The sequence below is a fragment of the Conger conger genome, chromosome 4, assembly GCF_963514075.1.
Source record: "Conger conger chromosome 4, fConCon1.1, whole genome shotgun sequence".
NCBI lineage: Eukaryota > Metazoa > Chordata > Actinopteri > Anguilliformes > Congridae > Conger > Conger conger.
Window position 1 is genome coordinate 43,722,788 of NC_083763.1, and position 25,955 is coordinate 43,748,742.

General features: G+C 46.5%; 1 protein-coding gene across 4 annotated transcripts in view; it reads left to right on the forward strand.

The window, feature by feature from the left end:
- The first annotated feature begins 217 nt into the window (after nucleotides 1-217).
- ptprfa (protein tyrosine phosphatase receptor type Fa) overlaps nucleotides 218-25,955 on the forward strand; it is a 168,649-nt gene continuing 142,911 nt past the window's right edge. For all 4 annotated transcript variants that reach the window (XM_061240147.1, XM_061240148.1, XM_061240149.1 and 1 more), the window contains exons 1-2: nucleotides 218-531; nucleotides 22,211-22,383. In XM_061240147.1, the coding sequence (XP_061096131.1) occupies nucleotides 22,221-22,383 (163 nt within the window). In that variant the 5' untranslated portion in view covers nucleotides 218-531; nucleotides 22,211-22,220. The remainder of the gene's footprint in view (nucleotides 532-22,210; nucleotides 22,384-25,955) is intronic.

The following is a 25,955-nucleotide window of genomic DNA, read 5'->3' on the forward strand; positions in this document are numbered from 1 at the left end:
CAGCTGAATCGTCCGTTGGTATTCAAATAAACAAGTGTTCCGTTTGGAACACCCCCTTGTGTTTCTCAGCAGCTGCGAGGGTGGCCTCTACCTGCACAGATGCGCACAGGTAACCGCTAACAAGCACACCCATTGGCCAGAACCTAATAACCCCCTCCTCCGAATGAAACTCAACACCTGTGACATCACGGGGGAGACACTGACTCCACCCAGGCCAGCCCTGCTCAGTGTGTGATCAGACTTTTCTCGAGAGACTCGCTGACCCCTCGTCACAAGAGGTTTCATTTATCACGATCTGACTGCCTGCGACCGGCCAGCTTTATACAGGTGGATTAAACGGCAGTGGAGAAACCTTCCTTTATTTGTCTACTCCGCCTAAGGCAGCCCTACACCGTTTAGCAACGCCAGATACGAGCACGTGCACGCGCTCTTGGGAATAACGGCAAGACTCAAACGGGACACTTGGACACCTACACTTTGGATTTGTATCGCTCTCTTTATGTTGCTGACTGATCAGTCGTACTGATATGGGTAAGTTCAGCGGTTCGCCTTTTGTGAACGAGAAACGGAATATCTGGGTTTATTTCGCTGCTCATAGAAGTTTGAAATAGACACATCGAGCAGACGTGTATGAGTAACCGGATGAATCTTGTGGTGAAAGTGTGGTAGAAGCGTGTCCAAGTTAAAATTGTTAGGGCTTATCTGGCGGTTAGAAAATGCATGTGGTTTATAAACGGAAAGGAGATTAGGATGTTTTAGTGGGCTGCCTTTTGCTTGGTGTCTTGTATTGTTGATTGTGAGGCCCTTAGTGGTTCCATTCTTATAGCCTTATCTGGCTCCTTTGTCCTTTTATTGAATCTTGTTTAGCCAACACAATGGTAATTGCTTGTTTGGGTCTTAGTCTTTTCGAGTCTTTAACCTGCTCTTTGGCAAATTGCCCCCATCTGGCTAGGATTCCACCCCCTCTCCCCCCGACTCCGCATTTCAGTTAACACTTTGAATAAAACGCACAGCTTCTCTCGGTCATGCTCTAGATGCTAAGGTGATGTACCCCGCAGGGCAAGACACCATTGTTTTTTCAGTTGTTTTTCTCTGCGTCACCCCCCCCTGCTCCCTGACCACAAGCAAAGTTAGTAAAGGTCAGGAAGTCTACTCCCTCGCTTGCGTACTGCCCATTAGCAGCCAAAGGCTCGCATTGCGCAGTCGGTTCACATTGTTTACCTTGCCTAACAGGTGCTTTAAGCTTTGCTTAAAAGGTTAATTCAACAGTTGGGCTGCGGTCAATCTTTCTTTGACACGAAGGAAAGCATACGTTTCGAATTTCATACATAAACAAAAAGCGCTCGCTTTTACCCCTCTGATATTTTCCTGAGTGTGTAGGAATGGAAGGTCTTTTTTTGAATTCTTTAACTTTCATTTCACCTACGCCGACGACCAGTGGCCAATGTTAACCTACCTGTAGGCAGCGCTCGCGGTCAGTAACAGCGAACCGATTGCACATTCTCCCGACATCGGGTTGACCCAAGCCCCGGAGTTAATAACCCTTCCTCAGGCTCTCTCAGCGTTTTCAGCTACCTTGGCCTAGAATTCACACAATCTTGTTTAGGGATGCCACAGGCAGTAGGGGGGTGCGTTGGCGATAAGAACGGACGGGAGAGGCCAAGCGTCTGCCTCCTTCAGAAAACCTTCTGCCTTCACAGTACTGCGCTGTGCTTCTTCTCACTGGTACTGAGGAAACATTGGCCAGAGACCTGTCGGAGCTGGATCCCTCACACACACACACACACACATACACACACACACACACATACACACACACACACGCATGCATACACACACGCAGTATCTGCTCCAGCATAGTCCCATTGACCCCTATATTCTTTGTTTATGACTGGAGATTTTATTATCCTTGCCATTGTCACGTCTCCAAAATCCCTCCCCGTGGAAGCTGGCCCCACTGGATCACGGGGGGGGGGGGGGGCTTGTCGCAGGTTAATTGCCTCAGAGATTCCTGGGTTCATATAGCTAATCCCACCTTTGTGTAGTTTTCACTCTGCATTTAAGCTCCGGTCTCATTGTGTTGTTGCCGGCGTTAATTATTACCACAAACCTTCTTCTGCTTTGTTTGGCCGGAGGGTCCGTCCTCCCCGCTTGGTTGGAGATTACACCGTACGTTTTCCGCGTGGCGGCCTTAAACCGGGGGGCACACCGTTAACGCCCTGACGTGCTCAACAGGGGACCGGAACCCAGCGGCCTTTTTCTAGTCCACTACATATTCCGTGGCCTTTTTGGAGACGGTGCTTTTGCTTGAATTCCTCTTCCCCTTGATAGGAGCTTGCAAAGCCTTTTCCCCCCCGCTGGGAATTTCAAAAGACCAGTTTGGAGTAGATCAAATTTATCAAGAGTAGCATTCTACTTCCTTTCGGATAAAAGTTGTTTATTGAGCAGTAGGAGGACAGCAGGACTGCATGTCATGGAATCTTTTATCTCTCAAGTTTAGCCCAGTTGGAAGGTGGGGTTTTATTTTTCATGAAGACATTTGCAGAAGGCGTATCGACTAAGGGTAGGAATCAGGAGCTATTTCCATTCTGATTATTTTCACAAATGTTTATTGTACATAAAAAGCATTTTAAAATGGCCTTTTTGGTTTCATGAAGAAAGAGCAAAAATGTTATTTGTGGGTAATATTCACTTGGGTATCGCATTGAAAATGTGTAATTGTTTGAGGACAGCGGGCGGTTCGGTTGAGAAATGAGGACGTTGTTGCAGTTATAGAACATGGCTGTTTTCTCAGTCTTTGGCCTCAGAATACATTTTGCTCCAAGCGGTGGCTCCGTTGTCGTGACGCTGCCCCTGATCGGAAGACAAAGGAGGTCCGTTTTGGTTTTTCCGAGAGCTGATTTATCTTCCTATTGGTCTGCCCCTCCCTGCTTTGGCCACTGGGACACAGAGCGCCCAAAGTCACTTAAAAGTGTGACAATCCCGAGTCCAATGGGCCCGGGCCTAGCTGTTAGCGCTTGGCTGCATTGGCCGAGAAGACACCAGGGTGACGTTGATAAGTCCTGACACTCGCTGTAAAAGTGCCGGTCTGAAGGAATGCAAGTGTTTTGACAGGAGTAATGTCCTACGACGGCCATTCTGAGAGCTCGATGTGAAGAATGCGTTGTGACAGTAAAAGAAAGCCCTTAGACACACGGGAATGTATCATTCGGTTACTGCATAATTTGTTCCTAAGCATTCACCCCATACACTGGACTGCGTACAGTTCCTGCGCACGTATTGTACAACGTACGGCCCATTCCTGGAGCAGGGTTCTCCCCCCCTCTCCCTTACAAAATCTGTTTAGGCAGAGCACCTTGCTCTTGTAGTACAACTGCGCCTTTGATACCCTAACTGGACCCCCACACTTTTCTGCATGAGTGGAGTTTGTTATCCTCTGGGGAGTGACTCACAGCCTTCCCGAAAAGAAAGGCATGGTGGGAATGTATCAGCGAGTCCCTCGCCGTGCTCCTACTTGTCGCGTGCACGCTTTAGTCGCACGGTCAGGGGCTCAGCTTCACAGGCATTACAGCCATTACAGCGTCACAGGCATTACTTTCCCCACCTTTTATTGTATGTAGCTCTGGAAAAGAGCATCTGCTAAATGACTGTAATGTAATGTCATTAAACCTCAGGAAGTATACAGTGGACAGAATTCAAGTCAGAGTTTAACCGCTTGTTCGGTTCCCTTGTGGCACCAGACAACATTGTCCCTGTCAACTCCAAAACATCCAAAATAATATGTACATCTAAAAAGCCTGTGGACCGGTGTTGTTTGTTTGCTAATATTGATTTACAGGTGCTGGCTTGTGAAACCGCCTGAAAATCAACACAATTCATAAATCGAGAGATGCAAATTAAACCGATTATGGACTACGGCGCCCTTTAGAAATCCCACAGAAAGGCCTACAATGCATTTCAATGGTCATGTGTCTTGAAAAACGGCCATATGATCAAATACAACGCTGGTGTCGCATTCGTCTGTTAAGGGAGAGGTAACGTGCAGGTCGCATCCGCCCATAAGGGGTTTCGACCCATAAGTGCTGACTGAGAATGTAAATGGCGGGAAAAAAAAGAGATTATGGAGGTTTTTTTATTTCTCTGAGAACTCACCTGAGACTGACTACAAAAGAAGACCTTTTTGGTCGGTGCGATGTAACATCGCTGTTGCGCCTTTCTGAAAGTATCAATCTCACACCTTCATTATGCCGGGATTATGCTGTTCCTTGTGTTTAACGAACATAAAAAGATGAAAGGAGAACCAGAAACAAGAGCGATTCGCCTGATTCAGCCGTTTTCACCCCGGCTTTTGTTCCACTTCCACGTTTCCCTGTGCTCCGCGCTCTGATGTTCCAACTAGACTGCGAGCAGAGGTCCCTCAGAGGAGATCGCCTGAGGTTCACCACGGCTGCTTGAGAGCGTTCGGAGCCAGAGCGGAGGCAGACTGCGCCTCCTCGGGCCTGACGTCATTCGGGTATTCGGCCCGAAACGGTCTTGGGGGGGAGCTAAAATTATCCGGGGAACAAAATGGAAGGAGATTCTGCACGCATCTCAAATTGAAGTTCTCTCACCAGATGAATCAGATATGGTGAAGGTAACCTTCTAGAAAACGGTGGCTCTCCAGCGCGATTGTCTTCCTCGCGGGGAATCCGTCTCAGTGCGGCTTTGCAGATCTACTGTTGAATTTCACGCTTCGTAAGGAGCTTATGTTAATTTGGGTACTTAAAAGTGTCAGTGTTTCACTTGGTTTTAGTGTTAATCGTCAAAGTAGGCACATTTCATGCCTAATAATATACAATCAAATAATTCCCATGTGCTGCATAACCTTCTGACTTCTCCCTGCTGAATTATGCTGGCATTAGCCAAATTCGGGTTTTCAACATATTTATGGTGCATAGCCAGTGATTGGTATGATTGATGAGTGTACACTCACCAAGAACTTTATTAGGTATTTATTAGACTTATTTTTGACAAACTCTAGAGACTAGTGTGCGTGATAATCCCAGGATATCAGCAGTCTCTGAGATACTCCAACCACCCTGTCTGCAACCAACAGTCATTTCACGGTCAAAGTCACTTAGATCACATTTTTCACCCATTCTGATGGTTGATGTGAACATTACCTGAAGCTCCTGACCTGTATCTACGTGATTGTATTCATTACACTGCTGCCACCCAATTGGCTGATTAGATAATCGCATGAATAAGTAGGTGTAATAAAGTAAAAGTATTCCTAATAAAGTGCTTGGTGAGTGTAGATGGAAAAGTGAAACCCGAGTTGATATTGAGATAACATTTAACATAACATAACATAATGATGAACAGGCCATTCAGCCCAGCAATGCCTGCCTTTTCCTACCACTAAACTGTATCTAACGCATGGTATCAGGCCTGTTCTTGAAAACCCCCAGTGTTTCTGCCTCCACTCCATGACATTTGCTTGTTGCCCTCCCTCCCTGGATTTGTTATGGAAGTCTGTACATGCAGCCTGGACAACAAGTGGGCAAATCTACCCATCCTTTAAACAAAAATACATGGCCATTTTTAAGCCCTATCTTTGCATCAGTGTGTAGGTCTGAGTCTGCGTTTTTTAAGAACTTGGCTCAGATGAACTCCAGGTGTCTACTCCAAAGCATACTACCATAATCCTCACCATCACTTGCTCCTCCATTTTCTGGCATTCGATAAAGGCGGTTTTTAATACTGTTACCATTTTTAATCTTGTTGTAAACACCCTGCAGAAAAAATGACAGAGCACAAATGTGTGACACTTGCTTTGTAGTCAAATGGTCTTTGGCTAGACTTGTGGGAAACACTTGATCTATTTTTTTTATCTCAAGTAGAAAATATAACTTTGTTTTAAGTTACTGTCTGCTTGACAAGCAAAATGTTTGTATTTCATTAGCAAATCTTGAAACAAGTGAAAATTGTCATATTTTGTCTTATTTCGCCGAAGAGTCAAATAAATCAGATTTTAAGTGTCAAGATAAGTGTGAAAGTACTTGTTGAGATTGACTTATTTTTTGGTATTTGCAGTGTGCGATAGCGCCGGTGAAATGCATTGCACATACGGAACGCTGCTTTCGGCCGGCGCGGCAGTGTGCCGTGCGTGATTAAGAACTGGAAGGTGGGCCCGGTGCTGAGGCCCATTAGTTATCGTCACGCCCGCGATGGCCTTCGTTCCCCTCAAAGTCACCCTCTGCCCACACAGCAGTGTCCTCCAATCCTGCCCCCTCCCCCCTAACCCCCCACCTCCTCCCCTCACGCCGAGCGAGGCTCGTTGGGGAAGATGAATTGAGATAAATTTCATTTCATTAGTGTGCTTTTATTATTTATAGCCCCACTGCCCAGGGGGTGTGGTGGAGGGGGTGGCCCAAATTGGCTTCTTCTTGAGGATGGGGGGGGGGGAGTGAGGGGGGCGGGGGAGCAGGGCGCGATGTGACAAAGACATTCCTGCCACCGCTCTTGCTCCCAGCGGAGACCCGAGGTACGCGGGGAACAATGGCCGGGCGCTAAAATTGGGTTCCAGCTGGACGGTGCAGCCCCGGGTTCATGTCCCAGAGTGCACATTCCCCCCCCGGCCCTGCCTCGTCGCAAATAGGCCGCGCCACCCGTTCCAGCAAACGTACCGGCCGTTTCGGTCAACGTTATTCTTCGGTCATTATTCTTAAGGATCTGGCTGAGTTGGGAATCGTGTTTACTAAACTCAATTTACACTTTGGAAAGATCTGGAAGCTTGCGTTTCCGACTGAGCTGCATCGAGCACGGGCTCTGCGGCGTCACAGCCGAACCATCGCTCAAACCTCAGAAGAATACCGCTCAGAGACCTCGCTAATGCATTCTACCCATTTAAGTAATTTGATTGCTAATCCTTGGCATTTTGTATGAGTCTTCGCTCGTAAAAGATGCCGCTCTGTTTAGTAAACAGGGGTGATTCATCCCCCCGGCTGTTGTCGCTGTAACGACACCGGGGATCACTGACAGAAAACAACTCAATTTTAGAGCCCCCCATAAAGGAGAGGCTACCCTTTTGATGAAGTTAGCCTTTTTGCAGTCGCGACTATGTACTTTTAAGGGGGCAGTGTGGGCTAAAGCCCATCCTCTCTTCTGCTCCTGCTACTGCTACTGCTGCTGCTGCTGCTACTACTACTGCTACATTACATTACATTACTAATAATACTACTACTACAACTGCTACTGCTGCTAGCTTCTAGTACTACTACTACTACTACTACTGCTGCTACTGGCTACAACTACTGCTACCGCTACTACTGCTACTACTGCTGCTACTACTGCTAATGTTGCTACGACTCCAATACTACTGCTGCTGCTGCTGCTACTCCTACTACTACTACTACTACTGCTATTACTACTGCTGCTGCTGCTACAGCAACTGCTACTGGCTACAACTACTGCTATTACTGCTACTACTACCATTATAGCTGATACTACTACTATTACTACAGTGTAGTTGATGATTCAAATATTGTAATCATTATAATTGTTGTCTTCAGAGAGTACATTAAACACTTACAAATCCAGTGTTTACATTTATATAGAATGACACACACATAATGCGTGCGGAATAATACAGTAAGATCTGTCTGCATATTTTAAAGCAGAAGCTTTGAATAGAGGAGTTGTTCTGATTTCTGTTACCGGTGGTATATAGGAACTCTAATGCAGTCGACCAGAAACACCATTGCCCCTCTGGAATTAATTGGTTAGCAGAAGGTGGGTACTGATGCCCGTCTGAAATCACAGTCTACTCCGTGGAGGAGCCATGCATCTTGTGCATCTGACCTTGGCACTCCTATACGTGTCCGAATGTTGATAAGCATGCTTCCTTCTGTCACATTTCTTGGAGGAAGAATTTGGCTGCATGGTAAGGAAGGGAGGGGTTAACAGCAGCAGTGTTTCTATGTGCCCGAGGATAACGGATAGTCTTAAGATTATTCTCGCCGAGAGAAAGAGAGACAGAAAGAGAGAGAGTGAGAGAGAAAGAGAAAGAGGGAAGAGGCACAGTAGGTGTTGGTTCGAGGTCATGCACATCTCCATTTCAGGAAATCCCTCTCCCCACGGCTATGCAAGTGTGTGCAACTTTTCAAAATAGTTGCGACATCATTACTATAGGCAGTAGTCGCTTTCAGTTCAGTTGAATACAGACTAATAATAACCAGGATTCTTTCAATAAATTAACCGAATTTCTATTCGTTTTGTGAGCCGAAAATGGAAGCGAGCCCAATTCCGTTGGTCAGAATCTTTAAAAAGCAACTCGCAACTTTTCATGAAATTTCTCTGGAAGGAAGACAGCTGGCTGCCGTCTCAAATAAGCCTTTGAGGAACGCATTACATATTCATGTGTTACCGCCGTTCGAGAGAAGGGGGGAGCGGTGTGGCCCTAGATGGAGACGACAAAATACTTGTCATGTTACACTACCAACCGAATCTCGGCTCGGAAGCAGATGGCGCCGATGTTCGGGATTTGCCGTTTTAATACTCCCCGTGTGTTTAAGAATGACAGCTGACCTATTTTTGAATTGCGTCGGAATGCAGTTGTTCAGCTATCCCACCCCCTATCACCCCTTACCACCTCCCACCCAAGTTATCTGCTAGATATTGGGCCATGAAACCATGCGAAGGTGCGCGACCTTTGCGCGGAAAAGTGGCAGTAGAGAGGAGGGGGGGGGGGGGGGGGACTTGCTAATGAGGACGTCAGTGCCTTGCAGGCTGCGGTCCAGAAGAGCCTTTCAGTCTAATGGAGGGTGTGTGTCGGTTGAACATCGATCGCCTCCTCCCCCCTGGCATCATTCTCGACGGCAGACAAGACGCCTGTCTTCCCGGTGACAGGGGGAATGGCAGGGGATCAGGGATTAATGGCACAGTCGTCGTGCCGCGGCCTTCAAGAATCCCGGGCTAATTATCGTTAGCGCGAGCTTGTCGCCGGGACGAGGCCCCCCCCCACTAGAATTATTTGGCCGATGGGGCAAATTACTCGACGTGGTCGCCCATGCGACATGTATGTGCTCGCTTCTCTGGCTTCGTTTAGACATCAGCCCTTCAAGTCCATGTCGGATCAAAACGTTTTTGGCAACTGTCCCACGATAATTTTACTTCATTCCAGATCTAATTTTGGTGCTCAGACGATTTTATCTCTGGCGTCTGACAATGATGTCACTCAGCCCCAAGTTGTGTGAGTTACAAAGACAGAGTTGAGAGCGCAAAAAAATTGATTCGACCGGCCAGACAGAAGTTGCACGGCCGTGCGTACGGTTGCCTAGATCGGATTTAGGACACCATGCGCGTGTGGTCCGAACTTGAATAGAAAATTCCTTTTCAAAGAGAAAGATCAAATGCGTGTGGGATATGTGAAGTCAGATTTGTGTCACTTCAAACTGCCTGTCTAAATTGTGACTGTTAATTTTCAGCTTCACAGCCTGTCTTCCTCCCTTCGCTTGTCTCTCCCTTCCTGAGAAGCTGCTTTTTGATGCTCTTAATCAGATATCAAATTGATCTTGCGCTCCGTCTGTTACCGACAACTTTCCTGCTCAACTTTTAATACCAGAGATTTATAAGTAGTTGTTTAATCTGAATAGCTAGTTCCACTTGTTCCATTTTTGGAGCTATTATTACAAGTGCTTGAAACAAATGTGCACGCTTTTGCTTTTTTGCATCCAGAACCTTCCGCATTTCTGTCAACATATCTACTGATTCAGTTCTTTAAAGCCCACTGAAAGGGATGCCGGTTTTCTTAGTCTTGTTATCACCACCGCTATGAAAACCATTGTTTTTGTCAAATCAAGGAACTCCTGACCACATGAAAAACTGCTTTACACTTACAGCACTTATGGTGATGATAGGCCCCTTTGTTGAGTTTTTTTTCTAACAAAGCAAAGAAACCACATTATTGTTACTGTAGAAATGAATCAATGGTGGCATTTGAACGCCTAGCCTCCCAGAGCACCCTTGGGTAATTAATTCACATTCTGGCGAGCCGGAGCTGCTTACAACGTGAGAATTGTCTCACGGTCGCCGTAGCTCCCAGGGTCCCACCAGAGCGACAACACAGGTACAGGTTTCTACCCTGCAGCACTGTGTCAAAATGGCTGCCTCTCTGCCAGGCTAAACAAAGCTTCCTGGCCTTGGGAGAGCTTCTTCAAATCCGTTTTAATTGCTGTAATACATTTCTTCATAGATTATGGTTATATTCATCTTACAGGCCCCTTAGGGGGCAGCGTAGTGGCTAAGGTGCATGACTGGGACGTGGGAGGTTGGTGGTTCAAGCCCCAGTGTAGCTATGATAGGGTTTACACAGCTTTTACGTCTTCTACTGTACCGCTACCTTACCTCTTGCCAGCCAGCGGAGAATAGGCTCCCCCTCTATAGCCGGGTACCTCCCGAGATTTCTTCCCACTGGGGAATTAGTTTCTTGCCACTGCTATCCGTGGGTTCAGGCCTGCCATTTCCCCTTTGCTTTGTGTCGCTCTGTTACTCCGTACGGCGCCTTTGTGACCGTCTTCTGTAAAAAGCGTTATGCGAATAAAATTGAATCGAATAAAATTAAAAAAATTTCGACAAGAGCATGGAAGTCCAAAGAAGCTTTGCCCCCCAACCTGTTGGGTCTCCAATACGGAGTCCCTTAGCGGCGTCTCCGCCTTATCGGTTTTTGTGACGTTTGAAAAGAACGGTCCCCTGACGTAACGCGTTAACGGTTTTCTACCGGCGTCCTGCTGGAGCTGTGTGGTTTTCACCGTGGTGTCGAGCCTACGCAGCAGCGCGTGACTCTGTGCTTGCGCTTGTGCGAGTACATGCATGAAGCGGTTTAGGTATTATTTTCAGTCTGTGAGACACCGTGCAAAAGTATGTGAGAAGTATGTGTCTGTGTATGCATGTTACCGTGTATGTATGCATACGTATGTGCATGTTTGTGTGTCTGTATTTGTATGTGCGTGTTTGTATGTATGTTTGTGTCCGTATATGTGTATGGTTTTGTGTATGTATGTGTGTGTTTGTGTCCGTATGTGTGTGTGGTTTTGTGTATGTGTGCGTTTGTATACTTGTGGCCGTGTGTGTGTGTGGTTTTGTGCATGTATGTACTGTATGACTGTACACTGTTCAGTGTATTGTTATACATCCATATGTTCTGTATGCTACAGTGTGTGATAGTCTAGTGCGACCGGGTGCCCGTGTGAGAGGGAAACGCTCTGCCGCACAAGGGCGTCTCTCCTCGAGTCTGCAGTGCCCTCACACCCCCACCGAGCATCTGCGATGGCGGATAGAGAGCAGGACGCGCACTTAATTGGCCCCGGCCCGATCCCTTCCCTCGTTTCCGGACGTCAACCGACTCTCCTCCCGCTCCTTTAAATTTTCGAACGAGCCCCTGCAGATTCCGGAAGGATCTACAGCTCCATCTGCGCTGCCTCGCCTCGGCATCGGGAGTGCGTCCCGTGAGCCGGTGAGCCGTATGCGTCACGGATAGAGGTGTGTGTGTGTGTTTGCATGTCTGTCTGTGTGCATTACTGCTGTGGTACTGCCATCCTGGGCAGCCTTTTAATCTGGTGGAGGAGCTGGTTTTTGAATAACTGTTGAGGTACTTGTGTAAACTTGCAGATTTGTCAGTTTTCAATCTTTGTGAAAGTATGACGAAATTGACGTTGGGTAGCTATCAATGTAGGGCCCTTTGCTGTGTGATTGTCTGTGGTCTCACATAATAAAGTAATGTGTGTGCGTGTGTCTGTGTGTGTCAGCATTTGTGTGTATGCCCTGCCTTACTCACGAGACCCAGTGACTGGTCTACAGCGTGTTCTATGGTCTGGACTACAAACCAGACATGTACTAATAACACTCCCATCCCAACCGGTCGACTGGCAACCCTAGTCCAGGTTCTCCATTGCTCTAAACGGGCAGCCATCTTAATTTTTCAACCCATCATCTCTCCTGCTGCGAGATGTTTGCAACTGTTTGGTCCCGGAGCGATTTCCCAAGAAAGCACATTTACTTCGGGAAGTTAATTAAGGGTCAGGTCATGTTTGCCGTTCCCTTGAGTGAGTACGAGCCCCCTGACTGCACCATGGCAGCCTTGACCTTGATAGAAATAACACCTCTCTGTCTACCACCATCTCCCCCACATCGGTCCCTCCTGAAGGACTCTCGGTTTAGACAGGATATTCTTTCATCGCTTCCAGTGTGTTTGAGGTGAAACCAGACCTCACCCCCCTCTCCAAATCCATACGGTATCAGTTGAAACAGGACGAGTCAGGGCATCGCACCTAAAACAAACAGGCGATTGATTGACAGGTCTCTAGCCGGGAGCACAACGGCGGTGAGACTGCACTGTCTGCTTAACAAGTGTGTCATCAGCAGCAAGCTAGCATTACCTTCACAGATCTGCTGGAACGCTCGGCTCCTCCATTTGTCTAGATTAATGGAGCCTAGGATTTCAGCTAGTTCTCCTAATGCATACAAATGGGCAAAGTGCATTGTGCCTTACAGCTTTCTTTGACTTCTCAGATATTTTAATACCATGATATGCACCGAAAGAAAAGTCCGAAAATTTTTCAAAGCCAAATTTTCTTCATTTGACATTCTTACACTGTGTGCTGTTTTTTCCATTAGAGATGTTTAAAGATATTGGGAAAGTATATTAATATTCCCTGTTATGCAGCACAAAACTTTCTTTATTCTGCAAGATAGTGCAACTATGGTCAGTTATGTGGCTTTATGTGCTTTTACGAGACCAAGGGTAAGATCTGGTATCTTCAGTTTGTGTTATATAACAGGCCTTCGTGTTTATTAATGCCAGTTAAAGACCTGTTTAAAGGCATTAAATTATAAACGGAACAATTGAGGCTAAAAGAGTGGCGGTTGGCACACCACTTGAAACCAATCAAAAAAATAAATGATATACTTGTGGATATGGAAGGGATTTTGTGAACTTAATATAGAAACGTAGCCAAGCGATTTATACCTGGCTCAATTACTCCCCCTGCTTTCTGAAGTGTAATTAAATCTATCCCATTTTGAAATTAATATGTACAAAACTGAATTGGAATGCCTTATATAATGAATCCAATATATTTTTATCAATGGCTTTATTGTAAGATCAAAGCATGTTCATTCTTATACCGTCTGAGAATATTAATAGACTTGGAGGATTGAAGCGCCCATTAATTTTTCACCAGCCTTTTTATTCCGAGCCTGTTCGCCTGAGCAGATGTGTAACACACTTGAGTCGGATCCGTACCTCTGTACACCATCGGGCCTGAAGGAAAGGTATACTGTAAGACCGCGTGTTGGAGTTTCAGATAACAGGGGTTCTCCTCTTCTAGGGGACATAACGTGAACACAATGAGGAGAATGGACCATTCAGCCCAGCACTGCTCACCTTTTCCCTCCACTAAAGAATACCTAATGCTTAGTTTACAAAAAAGATAGATGCTATCTAGCGGTGTATCAAGCCTGGTCTTTAAAACCCTGAGCGTTTCTGCTTCCAATACATGACCTGGCAAGCTGTTTGACACAGTGACGACATTTTATAAAATACTTCCACATATTTGGCCCCCTCATTTTTCTAGCAGAACTCAACCTGAAAATCTCCTGTAGTTCAGTTTGGTAATCACTTTTATGACATGTAGAAGGCAGAACAGGTCTGTTTTGATTTTTGGTTAAAAAAATGCTGAAGTACTGCATTTCTGCAGCCCCCCCACTCCCCTTTGCTTTTTTTCATGAGACGGCTGGTCACCTTAAAGAGTCTCAGCTTTTTGTTGTCCCTGCCAGATGGGAAAAACAGCATCCATTCTTTTCTCAGATCGAAGAGGCAGATGAGCCGTTTGGCAAGCCCCCCCTCCTACCAAAATCGGGACAACGGTGTGTTCGCATTGTGGCCACAGAAAGAATATTGACCAAAGCTAAAAGCGTTTTGAAACCATGGAAGTGACGTTTTTCGGCCACCATGTCGTACAATTTGGAGCCAGAGATTGCACGGTAGGGAAACGATAAGTGCTTATAAGTCCTCCCCCACTATGTGAGTGACTCGGCAGTGATGTAAACTGTCCCTGATTTGCAAAACATTACGATATAGTCTATGTAAAAGGAATTGGCACATGGGGAGACATTAGATGAAGAAAAAAACACCTTGCGACAACATTTTCTTGCGGGGAAAAAAATGATTGGCTTCGTAGTGCTCCACAGTGGTGCTAGCGAGCATCGTCTCTCAAGACCAGGAAAGAAGCCTCAAAACCGAAGCCCGGTTTCGACCGCTCGGTTCCGGCCCGTCCGACCTCCGACGCTCCGAACCCACCTCGACCGGGCCTCTCACTGTTAAAGCAGTCAGCCTTGCACCCGCCCACCCGCGCGTTTATCTGCTTTTATTGTCGGGTCGGGATTTATCGCTCGTCGTATTGCAGAAGAGCCGGCGCGCCTGCAATCTTCTCACAACGTTGGCGCAATGTTTGCAGCTTTATTGCGCGTCTCGGAGCCCGAGATATTAAACCTGCGGGAGCCCTGCCGTAAATCGCAGCGCCTTTTGCCATCCTCCGCCTTCCAGATTCCGAGCAGCGATTCGGATTGTTCATTAAAAATATGTTCCTTTCCTTTTTTGTCTCAGTCAGCTTTTCAAATATTAATGACATTTTATTTGCATTCCCCCCCACCCGCAAATTGAAAATTCTAATGGAGGCTGCGTTGTAGGATGTCTGTTGTCGGCTTAGGATGTATCTCTAAACTGGTATCAGAAAGCACTCAAAAACCTTGACTGAAATACACTCACTGAGCACTTTATTAGGTAGACCTGTACGCCAGCTTGTTAATGCAAATATTTAATCAGCCAATCATGTGGCAGCAACTAAATGCATAAAAGCATGCAGATGTGGTCAAGAGGTTCAGCTGTTTTCAGACCAAATGTCAGAATGGGGAAGAAATTTGATCTGGGCCGTGGAATTGATTGTTGGTGCCAGATAGTTTGGTTTGAGTATTTCAGAAGCTGCTGATCTCCTTGGATTTTCACACACAACAGAGTTTGTAGAGAATGGTGCGCAAAACAAAAAACATCCAGTGAGCAGCAGTTCTGCAGGTAGAAACGCCTTGTTAATGAGAGAGGTCAAAGGAGAATGGCTATACTGGTCAAAGCTGACAGGATGGTGACAGTAATGCAAATAGCAGTGGCATGCAGAAGAGCATGTCTGAACACACAACGTGTCAAACCTATAAGTGGATAAGCTACAGCAGTAGAAGACATAGTAAGTCGAAAATATATGTAAAAAAAGTATAATAAAGTGCTCACAGAGTGTATATATTGCTCTCACTGGTAAGTGAAAGGAACAATAATAACATTTAAATGCTGTGGCTTAATTCTGCTCAAATTAATCAATTTTTTGGACCATGTGTTTGTTTTTGTAGTTAATTATGTGTATTAAAGTTTATGCATTGTAGATATTTTGCTCATAAATATCATTGTTTGGCACTGAAATATATAATGACTACATTGCTGTTCATCTTTCACTCATTATCATCCTTGAATGCTTATGCTCCTGTACATACTTCCAACATAATACATTAATATATGAGCAAAAACAGTCATGTTCGATGTTTTGTTTGTTCACGAACGCACAATAACTTTCGACAGAAGGTACAAATACACCCTCTGAGAATAAGGCCAGAGACAGTGCTGTGTCTCCCTGGCGTGTCTGTCTCTGCTAAACTAAGTGCTCTTCCCCGAGAATAAGGCGAGAGCTCCTTGAGATCTGACGGCTTGGGTCTCAGTCATTCAGCGTTTGATCTCCTGCCCAAGGGAAGTATCACTAGACTCGAAGATTAGCAAGTAGCAATTCTCACGAGGTGATTATTAAACTTTTAGTTAGAGGCATGGGTAATTTAAAGCCGCCTTCAATATTTTATACCAATAGCCCGCTCTAATTGCATTACAATGATAGCGGATGACACTTTGACTTACTTTATCAAATTGCAATGGTGAGGGGCTAATTCTGGGCTAATTACTGACTCCAACACGATGTGTCATGAATCAGACCTTGGTGCCGATGGGTATTTTACTTGCTGCGGAATCCATGCGTAGCGGACTAAACCAGGTCAGGGATATCCAGAACCGTGACGTGTGAAATGGGGCCGTTCCTCTGACTGCACCACTCGCATCTGAATGCTGTTTTGAGGGCCTGGCCCGACTCTCCTATTTAGCAAATAGCCGTTTGGGGAACTCTTAAAGCCCTTACAGAAAACAACAAGCTAATTTCCAGTGTTATTTTCTTCATCACATTTAGATTCTGTCCAGAAATTTTTCTGCATTACACACATTTGAATTTTTCATAGCTCAGTGCATGGGCCTTCGAATAGGTGTTTGTTTACTTTTGCTGATCCTTTGCTACCACACACCTTCTCTGGCCTAAATTTTACCTGGGCTTTACTTTTGATGCCGGAAAAATTCCTTCCTCGTCCTCAATATCTGCAGTGGTTATTAAAATATTTATGACCTATTGTCAACCTGCCGGATGAATTGTGTTCAGAAAATATTAGCGCCTTGCGACTAGGGCTCTGTGCATTCCCTGGCAAGATTGTGCAAAAGTCAGCCTCAGACAGCCTCTGGTATGCAGGTTAGAGATTAGTTTGCTAAATCAGCCCTTGAGCGGAACGTGATAAATGCATTCCGTCATCGGCTTTTAGCGACTTTGCCCTTTGTGTGCGGATTTCCGAAGAACTGCGGCCGCGGCATAGAAGAGGCCTCTTGTTTTGAGCAAGCTCGCCTTTGTGGACTCAGCTTGAAGACGGAGTAACCCCATTACCTTCGGGCAGGGTAATTGGATTGGGATCAGCGTGTGTTCACACTGCACAGTCTTTTTTAAAGGGAGCTTTTACATAGGGGTGCGGGGGAATCCGACCGAGCACGGTTGCCTTGGTCTGCCAAGCCGGGCTGAACCGGCAAACACCCCCACCGCTCGCATTGGTTGCAGTCCGCTTTATCGCCCAGATTATTGGTGTGCGGGGGCCATTTTACAACCTCGGAGGCATCGTTTACATGCAGGCCTCACGCGCCCGCTCCGCCTTCTCCTCCCTGGCTCCGGTCGTTAAGGCCGGAGCAAACGGAGCCGTTTTAAGGGGACGGTATCGATCCTCAGCGGCTCCTCGCGCGGGGGCTCGTAAAAAAGGAAGAGATCACAGCCCTCGTTTCCGACCGCCGTGGGCGAACACCCGCACCCACTCCCCGCACAGACCGCCGGTTGCGAGCTCCTCTGCAGCAGACAGTGAATTACCTGTTAATTAAGCCCCGCTGTGCTGGGCCCCCCGGTGAATACCGTTACCCCCTCTCTCTTTATACAGAGAGGAAAAAGCACTCACGCTGTCTTCATCGCTTTCCCATTCCCGTTCGTCCTTATTACCGTACGCGCGCCATTAGCTTCGGTGCCCATTCCATACTCCATTTCTACTAGCAGGAAAGGCCTTTTTGACGTCTTTTATTGCTGCTGTAAAGTGTTTTTCTGTGGGGGTGGTTGGTAGGAGATGAGGGGGTGTCCTGTGAGCCCGCTGTTTTTTTTTTAATCCTATATCATTTTAAGATAATGATACACTTTATAATTTTTTGTCTGACACGTAGTCGTCGTCAGTCGTAATTAGCCGCAGCATTGGGGGCTTTAATCGGTCATCGCTCCTCTCCTTCCCGCGGGATTGGGCGAGCCACACCCAGTGTGGCAGTGGCGGCAGTTCCGCTCCCTCCCTCGCGGCGGGAGGGGAGTTTGGGGGCTTACGTTCGATTTCCCCGTCCTTGGGCATTTTATGAGCGTAGGCAGAATCGCTCCCCGGCTGGATGTAAAAATAAAAAAAAATCAGCATGCCCTAAAATGGGGCCCTGGTCGCTTGGCAGTGGGATGCCAAGGAGAGGGGGAAGGGGGAGGGGGGTTAGTGCGGTTGCCTAGGTCCCTTTCCCGCGGGTCAGATGCAGATTCCCCATTTGTGCGACGGCTCGTTCATCAGTTCTCAACTGCACGCCCCTCTATCCGATAACGGTGGGAAATTTTAACCCAGGTCAGATGCAGACCTGGTGTAAAATCCAGCTATGAAGTACCAGCTACCGGCTGTTTCACAACCTAGCTAGAGCTGGTCACACCATGTTCAGTATGGAGCTGGTCTGAACTGGTCAACCTGCTACCCTCTATTCCAAAACATAGCTTGACCTGGTCACACCATGTCGAGTATGGAGCTGGTCTAACTGGTCAACCACCGACCTGCAGTTTCAAAACCTAACTTAAGCAGTTTTTTCTCAGCAGGGGAGTGCGTTGTCCAGACCTAACAGACAGGGGCCTGACTCATCGGTTATTCAACAAAGCCGTACTCCGCTGTGCAGCCCTCCCTCTTAAAGCGGCAGGAAATTTTGTCACCATCAATTAAGAGGAGCCTGAGACAGCAGCTAAGTGAGATTGATGACAAGGAGCCGCCTCGACACACGTCCCAAACGGACAATTTTTCCTCGCGGGGCAAATCTGGGGGCTGTCCCCCATGGCTCCGCTCGCCGGGGGAGCCGTAGGTCGATAAAGTTAGAAATGAGCTCGCCGGCAGAAACGATATTTTGCTTATTTGTCTGGCGGTGTTAGTGGCCGGCAGTCTCAGAAATGGCACCTGCGCCACGCGGCTTAAAGTGATTGATGCGTATGCATGAGGACACACTCGTGTGCGCGGGCCGAGTTCGTGGCTGGTGGGGGCAGGAAGGTAGGGGGGTTTTATTGGCCGACCGCCGAGGATATGAATATGCTCATCCTGTTGGTAGCGGTGGCCGTTCTTAACGACATCGGAGCACACGGTGGGATTCTTTTTCTCTGCTTTTATCAGGAGCAGGATGTGTACGCCCCCTTCGAGATGAATAGCCTCGTCCCACAATGTGCCCTGCTAAGTTGTTGTCTTTTACTAAATAAAAACAGTAATTAATTGAACTCTTAACAGTTTATATGGGTCCAATAGGGTCCAATATGTACACCGTAGGGTTTAATTTAACACTGAACATTTTACTGTGGCTCCTGGATTGTTCCTCACCGGAGATTGAATACTTTTGCTGTTCTATGGCACCCGCTTGGAAAGGCTCTCTCTCCACCCAAACACGAACGCAAATTAGATTAGTTCTCCTCAAACTCCCGCCCAGGGGCCCGCAAATAGTTAATCTGTGAGCGAGTGCTAAAAAGACAGCCGGCAACGCCGAACCTTCCCCCCCCCCCCCCAAATCCAGCGTAGCTGACAATGTGGGCAGGCACTGATTTTGATTTCGCCGCTGCCCTCCCCAGGGCTAAGCGTGGCGGTTTGACCTTGAACAGAAAAGTAGTCCTTTTGCCCACACCCTGTGGGAGGGGACGCCACACTGAGCATCAGGACTGACTCACCGCAGACCCACGGCAACGGAATCATTTACATTGCTTGTTATTGGCAGTGGAGCAACGAGGGTGCTTTTTTTTGGATTCGCTTCTCAATTGTTCTTTTTTAAAATAAACAAATGGTACTTTCCATCCCAGGTAAATCACTGGAATTCAGCTGGCCTACAGCTGTGTGTAGAAAAGGCTCCCGCTATCCAAACCAGGCCCCTTTCCTTAGTTTAATTGATTTGGACAAATAGAAATGACTGGGAAATGCTATCAACAGGATTATGATAACAATTACACAAAAGAACTCGGCAGGCATTCCTGCACCCTGTAATCAGGGATGTATTTAATTTATTTTCATGAATTTAATCTCAGAGGTGTCTTTGTATGAGCATTAACTGGTCGCACGGTCAGTTGAGTGTTTGTAGAACAAAGCCCGGTAATGTATTCATGCTGTGATAGCACAGTCACAAAGTGACTGTTTTAGAGTTTCACAATAATGGCATTATGTTCATTTCAGGGCCTCCATTATAAATGTCATGTTTGGACAAAGGGCCAGTGGGTATTACAGGAGATGGAGAAATTACCCTTCATAACCATCCAAGGTCATGTCAACTTAACTTCAGCAAGCTTTAGCATTACGTTGAAATTGTAATGAGAAGTTTTATTTTAACATTTTCATTGGCAGGTTGTAATTTCTGAGAAAACACGATTGGTCGGCTAAATGTTCAGAGCTGGCTTTTGTGCTACTCTAGATATTGACAGTTTCTTCAAATATTTTCCCTGACAGAATCTTGGAGAATTTCTCCACCTTGGCAAAGGTGTTAAAATGGACTGTATTGAGTTGGGCTTCAATACTGCAGGAGGTAATTTGTGACTAGTAGATCATCAAGCTCAATACATCTAGTAATTATTTAATTTATATCACAGTGTGGATCATACGCAGAACAGACCATTATTACAACCTTTTGTCTGACTCATTTTCCCTGACAGGACAGATTAGTGGCGATTTGAAGAAAGCACTTTTGAAATGTTTGATATCATCACTTTTTTTCCCACTCTCTTCATCTTTGCTTTGTCTCACAGATAGCATGTCTGAAAGTTGTGTGTGTCTCATAGTTTCAAAGTTTCCTTTGTTCTCTGGTACCGAACTTGACACATGAGCAAGGGGTTAGTCACAAAGTTATAGAACGAATGGGGGCTTGGTGGGCTAGACAATAGCAGTATTGTGTTTCAGACCATAATGAAATGTTGCTACTGAGATTGCAGTTGTGCCTCCACATTCAGGCAACACAATTGAGGTGCACGGTTATATTTTCTGCTTACTTTGAGCTCTAAACACTTCAGAAAAGCTTACTGTCTGTTGTGAACAAAAATATTTTGGCGTGACAGCTCGTTTTTTTTAAGACTACTGAGTTTTACAGAGCAGGGAAATGCTCTAATTACTGCGCATCTGTTGCAGGGGACGGTTGCTCTGTAAGTGTGAGATAGAGTTGGCGGCCTAAATTGTAACTTTTGTCTGATTTTCTCGTTTTTAGTTTTGTTTTAGTTTTTTTGTTTTTTTAAAGGTTTTTGATCTCAGGAATTTTCCGGAGCAGTGAACCTGAAGGGAACCGTTTGGACGGCTGTCAGAGTGCAGAATCGCTGGCGTGTCCCTAGCCTGACTGAAAAGAGCTTGTGTACATGGAACAGGGGCCTGTGGTTCCAGGTGCACCATTTCCTGCAAAAAAAAAGGCTTTCGGGAGCAATTTCCTCGCACCGCGGAATTAAAACTGGCAGGGTCTGCCGTGTGCGAGAAGCTATTTTCTTCCAGAAGTGTTGCAGATGCTCCCCTCCTCGCTCGGAGGTGTCGAGGAGCTCACCTCAGCCCCGGCACCCCTCCATTTTGATTTCCTTCTAACAAGGCTCCATTACACGGCTCTTTCTGACAGCAGCGCTCTTTGGGAATTAAGTCATAGGTGCATACGTGCGCGGTTATTGTAGCCGCCCTGCTTCCTCACCCTGGCCCAGGGTGCCCTTTCACTGATGAGAGGAACATAATAGGGCGAGTTTCATCAGGATGCTGGCTGGCTGGATGGAGCTCCTTCAGCTTGCCCATGCTCTATTGTCAAATAATGGCGGTAGGTCAGCCAGCACCGCCATATGGCTCTCGATAAAAACCGCGGCCAAAGCGATCGGTCTCGATTCCGCCGGCGCGATTAATAAAAAGCTTTGTCCATCGGAATCGGGGTTCAGCCTCCAATGGGGTGACCCACGGGGCTTACGCCGCCCCCAGTGCGGCCTCAATCGCGTTCAGTCAAAGCTCCTGCCGTCTGGCCTTTTTCAGTAGCTAAGCAGGCAGGTGTCGAGGGCTGCAGCTGGGCGCAGCGACTGAGCACGTGTCCCAGGCTCCTCCAGGTGTGTCAGTCTGCAGAGTCCTCTTTTCACCAGTAATTATACAGAGGCAGCTCTGAGTCAATGAGTAATCCTAGTTAATATGTAGGAGAAAGCAACCTCGTCACCAGCTCCGCTCTTTTGGGAATTCCAATGTGTGTGTTGTAATGATATGAAAATCTGGTGTGGGGCCCTCTGGAGGAAGCAATTACCTAATTGCTCCATTGGTGAACTTGTGGGAGTCTCCTGGAGGGTCTGGGATAGGGAAAGAGGTCCCACAGGGCCCCTCTTTTTTTTCACTGCGTCATCCTGTCTCAGTGGCGAGAACTCTGCATAATTTTGATCTTTGGTGCCTTTATTTATGCTTTTTTTATGACTGTCGGTTTGTCGTCAACCAGCGCCTAAGTCGACGGGTAAGTCAACGGGTCTTTTCTCTCTGCTGCCCCCCGCAGGTGTCAGCCTATGATCGCCCGAGCACGGAGTCGTCGAGCGGGAGCGTCAGGACCGAGGGGAGGAGCCATGGCGACCCTGAACATGGCGACCAGCCGCAGACCCGCGTCTCTCCTCACCACCGGGGCCGCCGTGCTGCTGCTGGGCTGCCTGGTGCTGCCCTCGCACGCGGACAGTGAGTACCGCTCCTTCACTATTCAGCCCGTTCAGTCCCCAGTGTAACTACCATAAAATCCCAATGGCTCCCTCCACCTTAGACCTTTTCAACCAGTCAAAATCACTGCTATACTGTTGTTTGAGCCCCTATTAAAACCTTAAAAAATTTCTCAACTTTCTCAATTTTCTCAACCGAAGCCAAAACCCCTTGGGTGGGATTTGGTAGAGACACTACATATTGGGACTGAAAGGGTTAAATATTTTCAGGCACATAACATGCTACAATACCTTCCAAAGATGATAAACGAAAGGAAATTAAACATGTTACATAATTCATCATCATTATGAAAAATGTACAGTGGGTTTTTTTAATCGTTCTATCTTCAGTAGAGTTTGTCGTCTTCCATCATCTCACGACAACCATCTCTCACTCTTACAGTCCTGTGTTCCCATGTAGCTACAGAATATAATTATTTACGTTCGCACTGTTTGCAAAATGTCTACCTTTTAACACAGTTTTAAGGACATATTATATTGTCATGCCCCTTCAGTGAATACTTCAGTAGCAGGCTGCATTAATATCTTGCATGCCGTTAATCACTAAATTATAAATCCCTGTGTATTTAGCAGGTTTAATTCTGAGCTCCAGCCAGAAGCTCACTGAGCGACGTGCTTTCTGAGGGCACTGCGTAATTTGGGTGAAATTCTCCCGTAATGGTTGATTCAGCGGAATTGAAAAGCCCTCTGTTCCCGCTTAAATGGTTTATTAGAAGCGGCGTATTACCAAAAACGAAATTCATAACTTCTAAAGCAGGCCAAGAAAAGCCAAGGTATTACTGTTTTTTTTTTTTCTCCCGTGGAAATTCAGTGCATAAAGGAAATTTTATACCTGGTATAATGAACGAGTGGAGCTTTATTATGACTTTTTCCCCTCTTTGAAGCCAAACTAAAATAACTTTCTTTGGAAGCTGATTCAGTTCAGCAAACACTGCCAGCTCCTGTGGCTTTGTCCCATGAAATGCAATTAAGATTTTCTCCCGCCTACATGGAAAATCTTTTTTGTACTGGCTCGTCTTTATTGCTCCGAGACTGAGAGAACTCTTTTTACTCTCCATTCAGGGATATTTTAAGCCTGTCCAGGTCGTGCGAATCTACATAATACGAAGGCGAGTTCACACATTGCGTATCCTCCTCAAAGCATGTAGGTCATCTGTCAGCGAGTTTCGAGCTGTGGGTGATCAGAAGTGCAGTCGCGGTCTGAGTGGAGACACGGTCAGCGGTGTCTTCTCAGCCAGAGAGGGTCAGGTCGAGTCGAGTCCCCGACGCGTGGCAGAGAATGACTTGACCCTCTCGGTGACCTGGCCATGGTTCTGTCAGATTGACCGTAATTCTGTTAGACGTTGCCCGGACTACTTATAAACGATTGTTTTAGGGTCCTAGGAAAAGACCCTGTCTGTTTTAAAAATAACCTTGTTTATTCATGTTTTGAATGGGGCAATCTCAGAGATGTCAATATTTAGAAGATTTTGGAATCCTGTAGTTTTGAACGGGATGAAGGAAGGCTCATCCCAACGCCTTTGAAAGGCCCTTCTCTTTTGTTAAAGAAAGGTGGAAAAATTCCAGGCCGTGGTAGTGGTTTTGGAAACTGAGGGGTGAGAAATCCCTTATCATATGCGTCACTGAAAGCCCTGCTTTGCTAGTCAGCACTGGGTGTGGGATATGTTAGTTCCCCACCTCGCACAAACCCCCATGCGGCACCGCACCTGGTCCAGCCTGCTGAGTATGCAGCGGGGACAGCTTTGAGATCCCAGCCAGCCTGCAGCCTCCAGTATCCACACCTGGCTTTAGAGGTGGGGTGGGGGAGTTGCTGAGGAATGTCAGCATTTGGCCCTATCCCTCCAGTGTTGTGACAACAAGCAGAAACCTGTTTTCCAAAGCCACGTCGCAAGCCGTTAGCACCTCGCGTCGGCCCTGCTAATAGACAGGGACGGCAGATTCCGGAGCTGTTCTCTTTGGAAACGTAACGTTACTCATACCAAATTAACCTCTGGGCATACCTGGGTCAAATACGTAATTGTTTCAGATTCAAATACTGTTCTGTGCTCAGATAACTTAAGTAAGGCAACCAAGTGGACCAGGGTTTGCACGTCAGAGTATTTAATTGGTTCTAAAACCCAAGACAAGCTCAGTAAAACATTGAAAAGTATTTGAATCCAAACCAACTGTGTATTTGACTCAGGTCTGCCTCTTGCCTGGCACTGCTGTCACATCTCTCCTGTCAATGGTTGGGCTTGCGAAAGTGAGTCACAGCCCCAGGTATTAAATGCATTTAGTGGGGAAACATGAAAAACAACAACAGAATCCATTAACTGGGCTTTCAGTTAATATAACTTAATATAGTCAGTTTGATGCGGTTTGTAGGTTTTTGTCCAGCTGGCAGTACACACAGAATACAGCATCCTCAGTAGTTAACGCTCTCCTTAGGGGACAAGTGTTCTCTGTGTTAAAACACAGCATGCTGTACAGCAAATTGAGGGGATTTTAACCTGGCCTTTATTCAAAATCCAGCCCAGTCTGCGTGAGGTGGGCTTTACGTGGTTGCCGCGCTGCTTTTGTTTTAAGGAATAGCGGATTGCGGCCAGGATTTGCTTCTCAGCCCTTGGTTTCGGAGCTTGAGATCAGAGAGTGCTTGGCAAATTCTCTGAGGTGGGTACTGTCACACAGCGAGGCTCTCCAAAGAATGCATCAGGGGATATGCTCCATAGGACTTTCCTCTTTATTCAACTTGAAGGGTTCCAGGTTATAATGCTGATGTTCGATCTTTAACTATTTATTTTTGGATTATAGTTCAGTTATTGTGCTGCTACTGCATTCTTTCAATCAAGAGTCCTTCACTCAAGAATTTCACTCACCTTTTATACTTGTGTATGCTGTGAATATGCCAATAAAAAACCTGAAGCTTGAACTTGAACTATTCTCTGAAGTTCCTTGAACTTCTTGTTTGGCTTCGTCACTGAATGATGAGCGCATTGTTTGAGAGTGCCTTTTTAAAAATTAAAAAAGTACCTTCCATCTACCTTCTGGCTAAAATGGCTGTCCATAATGAGAAAGAAGTGCACTGTATGGTCCACCAGGCCCAGGTAAAATGGAAAGTACTGTAGTTAAAGCAGTAGATTTTGTTTAGTTTGACTAAGCGCTCAGTTATTAGTTTCCCTTGCAGCATAGACAGTGGGGCTCTCTTAACAGAACGCCTGGATCTGAGTAGGAGACCTGCATCCACACCAGGGGCTGAATTCTGTAGCGTGGCAGGTGGCTGGAACTCCGCCAAGATGCCTGGTGGTCCATGCAAACAGTTGTAAAGGAAAAACAGTCTTGGTTCTTCTATAATGAATGATCACCTGCGGTGAAAGTTTTGACAAACGTGGCTCTAGTTTTTAAGAATATTACAGGCCCTGTCTTATCTGCGGAATGCCGAACAGTCACTCAGCAATTGCAGATCCCGGGGCTTCGTTCATTCACAAGGATCACGGGAGACGGTAGACGGTAGAACAGTGCTTTTCGGGGGGGTACAGCAGCAAATATAATGCACGT